General features: G+C 44.1%; 1 protein-coding gene across 9 annotated transcripts in view; it reads right to left on the bottom strand.

The window, feature by feature from the left end:
- Positions 1 to 3: 3 nt before the first annotated feature.
- Positions 4 to 12,283, bottom strand: part of LOC129779042 (protein dachsous) — a 269,924-nt gene continuing 257,644 nt past the window's right edge. For all 9 annotated transcript variants that reach the window (XM_055786289.1, XM_055786292.1, XM_055786286.1 and 6 more), the window contains 3 exons: positions 8,033 to 9,171; positions 7,669 to 7,974; positions 4 to 7,600 (listed from right to left, as the gene is read on the bottom strand). In XM_055786289.1, coding sequence (XP_055642264.1) covers positions 4,590 to 7,600; positions 7,669 to 7,974; positions 8,033 to 9,171 — 4,456 coding nt within the window. In that variant the 3' untranslated portion in view covers positions 4 to 4,589. The remainder of the gene's footprint in view (positions 7,601 to 7,668; positions 7,975 to 8,032; positions 9,172 to 12,283) is intronic.

Genomic DNA, 12,283 nt, shown 5'->3' with positions numbered 1-12,283 from the left:
TTTATTTTAAAAACTTTTATCGCTTCCGCTTCTTACATATGGCCTTTATGTAAAAATATATATACTCGTATTTATATAAATATAGTACAGAACAAAATCTTGGAAACGAGAAATGAAATTTGTTCACCTAGTAGTAATTTTGTCGTTTCGAAATGATGCTAAAATAATTTCTAGTTTGCTTCGTTCGTTCACTAAGAGGGATGGAGTATGAGTTTTTACATACATATTAAATGCGACTTGGTTTTGAGCTTCGTTTACTTCTAAAACGACACTAAAATTGGATACGGTTTACCTTCCGTTCTGCTAAAAATGCTGTTTCGCCTCGCTGAGACAGGAAACGGGACTTGATACAATACATACTATTTATTTTTTTCTTTAACGAAAAGCTATACAACGCATAACAGTCTTTTCCTCGAAACAAAACATTTAAATAAAAGAAGTGCCGACGGATGTTTACGGTCTGGTTCGGCTTCGGAAGATGTAGATTTAAAAATGATACGATAAGAGCTTCACTAGTGCTACTGTTGACAACAATCCGAGAAAGGAAGGTATTTACAGTCTCGTCTTGGTACAACAGTTGCATAGTTTTCCATGGTGTCTAATCGAGTTTTTGCTTAAGGGCTATTTTTACAGTTTGTTTAAAAAATTCTAATGTTAAAATAACTATGTACAGGTTTCTGCTACTGCTGCTGCTAGCTGCTACTCGAAGGCACTTGTTTTGTGAATCTGTTATAACTTAGGTTCTAAAGTGTTTTGTCGTAAAAATTCTCTAAACTCGAAAGAACTGTACACAATGTACAATGTACATTAGGGTGGCAGCCAAAATGGTCATGTCAAATTTCAAAATCCGACCATGTACATTTTGTTCATTGGCCCAAAAAAAAAATGACCTGTGCAAAGTTTCAGCTCAATCGGACCTGATTTAGGGGTGCCTCAAAGCGCTCAAAGTTTTGATTTTTTGATCCTCGAAAATCTTCCAAGTTGGGGGGGGGGGACGAAATTTAAAAAATCGATTTTTTTTTTCGATGGCAAATGACTTAAAATACATAAAACGCCGAGATCTGGTGTCATCTAAAAAAAAATTTATAAAGGTATGGAAAAAAAATTATCGAATTTAATGCCATGTACCGACCATGTACATTTTGTTTGTTGGTAAACAAAATGACCTGTGCAAAATTTCAGCAGCTGTTTGCATTAACATGATCTTCGTTATTGACTTTATTGTTGTGTGACAGATTAAAATAAAGAGGTGTAGAGGAGATGTGTCTAAAACGCGCATGTCGGGCATTTTTTTTCCTTTCTTTGTTGAAGAGATTTTCAGCCAAATGCTGGTTCATCTCTACGTCGGGCAATTTGACCCGCCTTATTTTCTCGTAAACCAGCAAGAATAGAAATGCAATGGATATAGGCAATCGTGCTAGTCAACGATAGAATGCTACCATGCAAGTTTTACATTTGTAACAAGCTTTAAAAAATAATAAAAATAATTTTTTTTGGAAGCGATTTTCGATGTAATTTTCTATATCATTTCTATAAGGTTTTTGTTGCTTGGCGATAACTTAGCGTTTGTCGATTTAGAGGCGACAACTGTGGGTCATATACATTGAGTCGAGTTCCCAGTGAATATCTCAGATGAAGAAATTGGTAAGAAAGAATTCATTTCCTTCTCAATTTAATATTTTCCCCATCAGCTTACCATGCCATACTGCCGTATGGCATACCCTCGATCGGGGCAATTTGCTCGCTTTCGGCCGGATAACATTCTCACAAGAGAAATAGCTTGTATGTGAGGAATACCATATGATTTTTTCAAATATCTCTGCATGGCACGAATAAATGTCTTCAAATGCAATCATAATGAACAAAAATGAGCAGACCATCACGATATTTCTAAATCATACTCGATAAATCACACAAACAATTGTTTTCACATACTTCAAAATGACCTCAGTATGTTTTCACAAAATTAAATGTCTTCAAAACGAAAACATGTTTTCACATCTGGCATCTATATTATGTATTCAGAGAATGCGGGAAAACAAGAGCGCGGACTGCAGAATTAATGCACGAATACTGTGAGAACACGCTCACCGCAGAAATGGTTTCTTCTCTTCACTGGTGGGCATGAAGGGAACAGATTGATGGAATCTCTCATTCATACATGCTGTTTCTCTGAGCTTTAAAGTCTCTGAGAGAAACAACTTTTGAGTATATTATACTTCTGCTGGGCCATTTAACACCGTATAATTGGAAATTTAAAATTTGGTCGCCTTACAAAATAAATATCGTAGCACTTTTGTTATTCAGTATCTAAAATACCGAACGATTACAGATGACTGAGGGTTAACTAATCTACGTACTGACGTAGTTGTTACCTTAAATTTTAAGAGCACAGTCAAAATAAATCCATTCTTGCTGAGGGGGTGCGTATTACACACTTCTCCTATATAGCAAGTGGTTTATAGCTGGTGGCTTCAGGGTGAAGAGAGACTTGAAGTCGATGTATTTTGCTGTCGAGATAGGGATTGGTGAGCGATAAAGCTGCTGTAGTGGCTTCTGTAATTCTCTCTTGTTCCGCTTATTGAAATCAATGGAACGCAAATCTTCTTCATACGATATTTTGAATGCCATTTTATACGGCTCAAATTTCAAGAAAAGCATCCATACCATCTTAGGCCACGTATTCATATCTCCTTTTTTTGCGCGTAGTCATGTGTTGCTTAGAGAAGGTTTTGAAATCTTTGATCTGTTTCTGATTCGAATCATGAACCAAATAAGGCTCATCGTTCTCGGTACTTGACCAACATGCTTAAATTCGGTACTGATTGCCCAATGCATAGAATCACAATCCATTTCAATGTGACCTGACACGAGAAGTTAATGATCAATTTTTCCAGTGTGATTTATCTTCTATACGGCGAGAATGAACATGGCAGCAACGAACATGTTGAAATTCTGGATCATTGTAGAACGTAACTTCCGACGTTTTCACAGGATGCGACTTCAAGAAGGCATGAATGATGCTGGCGATTTCATAAGTCCCTCGACCTCCTTCGGTTTCGTTCCACATGGGACAATTTCCTTGTTTACTGACCATATTATAAATCGTAAAGTTAAACGTCGCAAGTCTACGCTTGTAAAAGAGAGCATTGTTCTTTGGGTCATAATGTACAAGCAAAACTCACTGTAGATCGAACGAATAACAGACGAGTTTATCGTTTGCTGATGTGACTAGTTATAAACAAATACATTCCGATTTCATGTCTAACTTTATCCTTTTGAGCCAAGTAATGGTGGAGTTCATCATTCAACTCATTATCCGCATTATCATAGAAGTTATAAACCCGGCATTGATCTTTCTTGGGGCCGTGAAACCAAGATGAAAATTTTCATTGAAAATTTAGCGGTGCATGGAAGCAGTAACTCTCTGTTCTCCTCTTTTGTCGCAATACTCGCGATCAGGGTAGCAAAATCTCATTCTCATTTTATTGACAACGCAAGATATTGAGTGAACATCAAATTCAATCACCAATGCCCCTGCAGTTCATGACAAATGAACCGAACTTAATTACATGAAACCGATATTCTGTCACGTGGAACATTTGGTTTTTGCATTATTTCCCACACTCATTCTTCTCACTGTCTCACTGAGAATGAACACCCGATATATTCAAACGGAAGAGAACAAAATTCCATTCAGAGAAATTTCGAGTTATCTAGTTGTAGCATTAACTCTTTCGTCGCCCCGTCACCCAGATATGGGTGACACTTTGCTCGTTCAAATTGAATAGGATTTTGAAAAGGAATTTGATAGAATAGGCACCTAAGTATAACTAACTATATGTAGAAAAATAATAAAATTATAACCATATCATTATAATGTTTATGCTATACTTTTTATAAATTTATAATGTGGATGGTTTGTACTGCAGTTTCATACGAAACCCATATAATATGACTTTGACATGTGCTATTGTAGCCAATTCATCTTCAAATTAAATAAAATATTGCTAGATCATGTGAACTGTGTCCACTAACTAAGTTCGATCTTCATTCAACAATTTATCCGCAAGTTGGGCTCCGCAAAAAACTCAGAAAAGCCGCTTCGGTCGACGAACGTGTTAAGGGGACGATATAGAAGATACAATCCCAAAAGTTCGATTTTTGGCAAACTTTTTTTTTTCAAGATTACACCAGATCTTGATCTTCATGTATTTTCAAGTCATTTGGTATCGAAAAAAAAAATCGATTTTCCAAATTTCCTTTACTCCCCCCTTGGAGGATTTTCGAGGATTAAAAAATCAAAACTTTGAGCGCTTTGAGGCACCCCTAAATCATATCCGATTGAGTTGAAACTTTACACAGGCCATTTTTTTGGGCCAATGAAAGAATTGTACATGGTCGGTTTTTGAAATTTGACATGACCATTTTCGCTGCCACCCTGATGTACATCTAGGTTGTCATGGGAAGATATATGGGATGATGATCTTTTGTTTTTATTTGTTATTTACAGTCTTTTGTTAATTTTGTTTAGCCTACACAGCCATGTCGAGAGGGGGATGGTGGGGTGGGGTATGCATTTTCCTACATTAGTAGGGTTTCCGTTGACCCCGCTGTTGGGGAGGTCGCGGAAGGGAAACCATGTGATGGGAGGTAGGGACCCCCGTTGAGACCACATGGGGTGATATCGAGGGTGATCGGGTCGCGAGTGGGGAAAGAGAGGGGGAAAAACTGGGTGACATAGCTGTTGAGGTGCTAAACCCGGTTGCCGAGTCGTGACTGATTGGTGATCTCGGCAGCAAATACTGGTTAGGTGCTTGACCATGATGTCCGCTGGTGCCTCGGGCCGAGAACACCGGAACATTGATGGACCGTGGTGCCACATTGGTCAGCAGTGGCGGTGGAACGTTTTTCGCTGCGTGGTGGAGCGAGTTTTTGCTCTTGGCACTGGATGTCCCACTGTTGCCGCTGTGCACCGAGAGTGTGTCATCTTTGAGGCGAGCAATCTCCGAGAAGACGTGCGCCAGAGGTTGATATTGGGGTCCCCAGTCGAGAAGGTAGTCCCAGTTGTAGCTACCTGTCAGCTCTTCTTCACTATGTACAATTGAGCTTAGGGAACCGTTCATAGAGATGCCCTGTTGACCACCGATCACCGGTACATCTCCGTAGTTCCCCATCATTACGTGATCTACGGCAGCACCTATGCTACCGGCGTTAGTCACGGTCTCGTCTACACTGCTCGCTCGGTCACTGTTGTTGGTTACGTCGTTCAGTTTGGCATAGATGAGGTTCGTTAGATCCGATTCCCGGTGTTCGTCATCGAACATGTGCAGTGTATCGATCGGAAGCGTATGATGCAGCATAGCGTCCTTTGAACTTCCAAGTCCTATGCTCTCCGAACATCTTCTGGACGAATTGGAGGCATTTCCCGTCGTTGCGTTATCAACAATTCCCAGCCTAGCCAGATACTCCTGAGTGTTCTGCACCGAAACATCCGACAGTCGACCGTCCAGCTGAAGTCCATCCCGCTGAAGAGGTCCTCCTTCGTTGATCATTCGAATCTCTTCATCTTCCCCATCGTCTTCCGCCGAACCTCGTCCACTCGAGCCGGATTGTTCGGATCCGGAAAGTTCTGACGTTGTCGCGGCTCCCGAATTCGAACTAGCACCATAAGGAGGAATTTCGTCATACTTCGGAGGAGCAAATTGACCTGCGTTGTTCGTTCCACTCGAGCTCCCACGAATCGGTATCGTGTCGAAGGCACTCGGGTCAACGTAATTATTCGAATGACCCACCGACTCGGTGTTCAATCCGCTCTTGTTGACCTGTTTCTGCTGCTTGTTTCTCATGTGCAAGAATAAAAATATGGACGCTGCACAGATCACCACCAGCAGGATCGAGATCAACAGCCCCAGAGCCCAATTTGCCAGCCCATTGCTAGCAGAAACCGACTCCGAATTACCGTAAGCTCCACCCGCATCGCCTCCCTTCGAATGGCCTAGTAAATCGATCGAGATCTCCACCACTGTCATGTTCGTCAGCGATCCCTGTCGGCCGGAACTCGCCGTCACCACCAGACTTATGTCTCGTCCGGCCTCCAGGGAAGCCGCAGCGTTGTCCAGCTTTTTCCTAATCAAAATCGCACCCGTCGTCCGGTTCATCTTGAAGTATGGATGTTGCGTCGTTAGCTGATACACGATCCTCCCATCCGGTCCCCGATCACGGTCCATAGCCGTCACGTGACCAACCACGTACCCCACCGGCAAGTGACCCGTCTCGGGTGCCTTCAGCACAAATCGGTACGTTCGCTCGGTAAACTGTGGACTAAACTCATCCCGGCTCTCGATCATGATCCGCACCTTAACCGTCTTGGATTTCCCTCCCGAATCCGTCGCCCTCAACGTGAAAGTGTACCGATTCTTTTCCTCGTAATCAAACACAGCATTCGAGTTGATCACACCGCTGAGCGCGTCCACCTTGAAGAACTTCCACCCGTCGTCGATGTTCGAGAAGCTCCCCGTCAGGGCGTTATCGATCGAGTAGTTCACACTGCCGTACACACCCCGGTCCATATCGGTTGCGCGGGCGGTGAAAATACTGATTCCGATGGGTTCATTCTCACCCACAAACTCCAAATACTCAGGCACCGGAAATTGTGGCTCGTTGTCGTTCTCGTCCGTCAAATTGATCACGAAGGGATGAACGCTGCACTTGGGCAGCACGTCGCTATCGCAGGCACGGATCACCAGATTGTACTGCGTCAGGCCCCGATCGTAATCGAGATTGTTGTTGAGATATAGCAGTCCGGTGATCAAATCGACCGAAAACATCCCCCGGTCGTTGCCGGAGACAATCTGGTAGACCACTTCCGAGTTGGGGGAGTTCAGGAGATCGGCGTCGATTGCGGATATCTTCGCTATCGAGTGTTTGATAGGGGCTAGCTCACTGATCGACACCTCGTACGACCCGGGCTGGAATTCGGGCGCGTTGTCGTTGGCGTCTTCGACGCTGATCGTGACCCTGATCGCGGCGGTCGTATTCATGCCCTTGTAGATCATCCGGGATCCGGGTTCGGTAACAACCAATCGTAACTCGTAATAGTCGATCTTCTCCCGGTCGAGTGGTTTCACGAGAAGGATCGCACCCGAGGGGTAGGATACTTCGAAGGCGGCATCTTCGTTGCCGTCGATGATTTCGAACGCGATACCCGAGCTCACGTCCACCTGATCGGCGATCGACTTCGGGATGAGGTTTGTGATCACCGTTCCCGTCGGTGCATCCTCGCTAACCGAGAGGCGGTATTGGTTCTGAATGAAGTGGGGATTGGCTTTGCTCTTGGATTTGATCTCCAGCCGAACGATGGTCGAAGAGGTGAGCGGGGGACGTCCGGAGTCGATCGCACTGACGCTTACGTATAAGGTTCCGGAACGCGCTTTCAGCGCTTGGCTCATGTTGACGAAGAGTTGTCCGGTGAGTTCGTCGATCGCGAAGCCGATCGACGGGGGACTGATAGCGTACCGGATGGCTGCGTTGTTCTCGCTGTCCGCATCGGTGGCGTTCACGGCGATGATCGCGACGTTGCTGTGACTGTCCGTATCATCTGCGGTAAAGGAGGAGGAAATTTGGGATTAAACAGGTTGATTCAACGCATAAATATGAGTTACGTACCGTTGATCATCGCATGATAAGTGATCTGCTGGAAAACCGGAGGATTATCGTTCACGTCGGTAACCCTCACCGTTAGCGTGGTTCGAGCTACATGGGCCGAATCGGATGCGAGGATCCTCAGCTGGAACTCGTGACGATCCTCATAATCGAGACCTTTGATGAGGATCACTTTCCCACTGTATCGATCGATCGAGAAGTACGATTTCGCGTCGTCGTCTAGACTGTCACCGAAGCTGTATGTTAGGGGCGGATTGGTGTCCACATCGTTCGCGGTGATCGAAGTCAGTACGGTTCCAACAGTGGTAGCTAAAAGAAAGATGAACGATAAAATCATTGTTGAACTACAACAAAATTGCTATCCTACCTTCGCTAACACTAATGACAGTGTTCGGCGGAAACGTCGGCTGGTTGTCATTCACATCAACCACATTCACATTTATCGTCGCCGTACCGGTCATCTGCGGAACTCCCTCATCGGTCGCAATCACTTTCAGCTTGTACTTGTCCCGGATCTCGCGATCCAGCACGATATTGGTCTTCACGATACCACTGAACGCGGGTTCAATGATGAACGCATTGTCGTGATTCCCATCCACGATGTGATACAGAATGTGAGCGTTCGAGCCCTGATCGGCATCGAATGCCCCCACCCTGATCACAAACGCTCCCTTGTTGTTGCCCTCCCAAACTGCCGCCGAGTACTGCTGTTGAGTAAACCTCGGAGCGTTATCGTTCTCATCCTGCAGCTCTATTTTGATCGTACAGTAACCGTACAGCAGCGGACTGCCATCGGTTCGGGCAACCGCCACCAACTCTATCCCATCGGAGTTCAGCCGGCTGAACTTTTCGTAATCCAAGTTGTGAGAATTGCGTATCTTGATTTCTCCAGTTACGGCATCAATCGAGAACGTCCCGTCCTCGTTACCCGATCCGAAGCTATAGATGATCTTCTGCCTTCGCCCATCGCTCCGCACGGCATTCAGTTGGAGAACTGTCTGCGCAACGGGAGTGTTCTCGACCAGGCTAATCTTGTACGAGCTGTTCTGGAACTTCAGGGTGGGCAGTTCCTGCTGCAGATCACCCACCTGAAGCTCGATCAGTCCGGTGGCAGTTTGTGGTGGGTTACCTTTGTCCCGGGCGGTTACCTCGATGTGCAACAGGCGACCATTTTCGCTGGCCAGTGATTGCGTAGCACTGAGAGCACCCGTGTTTGGGTTGATACGGAACTTGGCATTGTTCGGATTATCATTCAGGCTGTACACGATGTCGCCGTTGCTTCCCTGATCGGCGTCGGTCGCCGAGATGTGCAGCAGTGTTTGGCCAGGTTGAACCAATGCACCGATCGACTCTTTGAAGGGGTACTTGTCGAAAACGGGTTTGTTGTCGTTGATATCTGCGATGATCACCTGAACCGGAACACTTTGGGTGCGGGCATTGTATCGGCCACCGTCGGTGGCGACCACCATGAAGTTGTACAGGCTCTGTCGTTCGCGATCGAAATGGCTGGAACAAAAATAAAACATAAAATTGTTATTTATCTCCGACATTGCGTCTATGTCCGCGGCGTCACTGTTGCCATTCATTCATTTACAATCTAATAACCCTACTGTTTTGTTCCCTCGGCAGTCTGGTATCAGCCTTTTTATTCGGTTTAAAGCTTCAAAAAATGGTGCATGTAGTAGGAAGAGGACAAATAACAATTAAAGTGGAACAGGAACGCGATCTTCAGGTGGAATGAATGTTCCAGTTCGGGCTTCACATCAGTTGGGGCGACTGGTATCACATCGAAGCAGTAGTGTTAATGTTGGCTAGGTAACTAGAATTGACGGAAAAAGAAAAGTCGTCGATGGCGTACATATTGGATAAACTCGAACAGAAAGTCACACCGAAGAGACAGTAGCGCACTGCCAAATTCAATCAAACGGACAAGACATCCGAAAATGTGCCGCCAAATATATATTCGTCAAGAAGAAAGGCCACTCCAATCCATTCCATCATGTGCATCATCTATGGAGGAGGTTTTTACTTACTAATAAAATACAGCAACTTATGGTACAGAACCTGCACCATTTTTGGTGTCCAGAACACTCAATTAATTGGCAATGGATAAAAGGGACAGGTAACCACTCGCATATAACTCAGTTATCGAGGACACCTACATGGACAACGTGATTATAGGCTCAGATGATGTTGAAGCAGCGATCAAATTGCGTTTTCAATTAAACAACATGATGGAGCATAGCGGATTCCGGCTAAGGAAATGGACTTCGATTTGCGAAGCGGTATTGAAAATTATTCCCGAAGTGCAGTTAACCATACGAGAAACAGAGGGAATCAATTTAGATCCGCACAGCTCTGTTGTTAAAGAAATGCTCCACCAAATAGTAATATTGGCAGATTGATTGGCAGAGCACCTAAGCACAACGAATCTTGTTGAGACATTTTTGGTCCTGCAAGATCATCATGCTCTGGAATCTCTAACACTAGCGAATATGAGGATCAATATCAGGATGCGTTGGATACAATAACGCAGAAGCATCATTTGGACAGCATAGATAGAGGAAGCGATTAGACGGGCGAAGGAAGTAACGTTCGCTTATTCAAGATGCGCATTTATAATTGGGCTGAAAGGTCCCGATATTTTTCAACAGATGGCGCCACTAAAAAATTAACACGATTCATTTCGAGAGGTTCATCTGTCACTAGCTTATGTGTGAAATTTCATGACATTTCGTTTATGTGTTCACAAACTACAGTTGTCTAAGTGTCCACCCAATGTCCTGGAAAACAAGTTAATGAAGATGGTAGAGTTTCGAGCAACATAGCATGCGCTGCCATAACTATTTCTCAAATAATGACGTCAGTCGTTGTGTTTATCTTCGATTACCCACCGCATCCATGTGAAAATGCTATTTTCAGGAAGTAATTTATGAATTGAAAACTTACATTTTTTTAGAGTTCCCGTTGAATATGAGGCGAATGTGATAGCGTGCAGTGAATATTTGTGAAATCACGTCGAAAAAGACGGATATAAGTGATATTTCCATGTGCCACTTTCACTCCCCCACGTTCATAGAAATAAACGGAGTTTAATTATTTCAACGTTATGAAGTTTATGTTTCGAATACTCTCAGTGTCGGAGTGCATGTTGTTAGAGAATAATCGCCAATTAATCAAAATTTCACCGAAAATGTTACTGCTTTCGAAAAGTAAGCAAACGACTACTCTCTAGACCTTTTTACCACATAAGTAATCGAAATAAGCCACGATATAATTGTCATCTGTTAAAAAACAAACAGTTGAATGATTTCATTAGAATTTTGGCTCAAATTATCATGCAACCGTGAGTACTTTCAACATTGTTTTGTTTCATCCATATACATTCTATATTGAATGCAAATAATTACGACACGATATTTTGCTTGCCAATATAGATATACTTCGCCTACTGCTTCACCTCTATATGTACCTCATTGGTGTCCACCTGAGCATTCGTATAGAAAATGGAGAAAGACGAATATCGCATTTTGATCAAACCGTAATCAAAATGATGCAATATTGTCCCACCGTTAGGTGCGTGGTCTGATGATTCAGTGCTGGGTCATTCTGATTCAGTACATCTAGAAGTCGTGCGTTCGTTATCGGCAGAATCGTACAATCCGCGGTTTGTGGCACGGCGTGGATATCCGTCAGAAGTTTACAGCGATAACGCGACAAACCTTCTAGGAATCGCTGTAACGCGCCAGCAACGAACTTCGGAACGAAATCAGTTCCATTAACGAGAACGTAGCGCAAATTCCGGCACAAAGTGGCTCCTCATTCCCCGTCCTCCCCGTACATGAAAGGCGCTTGGGAGAACATAGCATGGAGCGTTAAAGTTGCGTTCTACGCTATCTCTACTATAAAACAACCAACGGAGGAGATGTTCTGTACTGTTTTAGTGGAAGCTGAAAACATAGTCAAACATAGTCAAGAATTACTTTGTTCGGGGTACCAAGAAACTGCCGGAATTGGAGGTAGGCGATAATGCGGTGTGTGAAATACCAACAAACGGTGGAAGAAAGCGACTATCGTTCGGAAATTGCCAGATATGTCCGTTGAGGTCCAGGTGGAGCGTTGTACACGACATTTGGACAGAATGCTTCAGCGTTCAGCGACGACATCCGACTCGCCAAAGCTATCGATTCAAGTCTATTCCAGTTAGTATTAGGACAATTTTTTTTGTTGAGTATTGCAGCGCCTCTAGTTTTTTTTTTTTTTTTTTATCTTCGCTTATTTTTCGTCGGCCTATTTCCGCCACTTTAGTGCCAATCACCGACATCAGGGAGGCGACTCCACCTGTTCCTACCTATCAGACTCAACAACTCATGAGCCGGGCCAACTTCTTTTACTTCCGCTCCGAAGGAAGACGTAACCAGAGATTTTTCGCCTCAGAAAATCCCAACGACGCCAGCTGGGATTGAACCCAGGCCGATCGGATTGTGAGGCTGTTACGCTAACCATACAACCACTGGCGCCGTCAGCGCCTCTAGTTGTCGTGCCAGAAAAAACGGCGTTTAGATTTGGGAGGTCTGTTTACGTAGTGGTAAAATTTTCACCAGGATTGAAACACGCA

Source organism: Toxorhynchites rutilus, chromosome 3 (genome assembly GCF_029784135.1).
Source record: "Toxorhynchites rutilus septentrionalis strain SRP chromosome 3, ASM2978413v1, whole genome shotgun sequence".
Classification (NCBI taxonomy): Eukaryota; Metazoa; Arthropoda; class Insecta; order Diptera; family Culicidae; genus Toxorhynchites; species Toxorhynchites rutilus.
The sequence above is the reverse complement of the archived record's forward strand: the minus strand, read 5'-3'. Positions and strand labels throughout refer to the sequence as shown.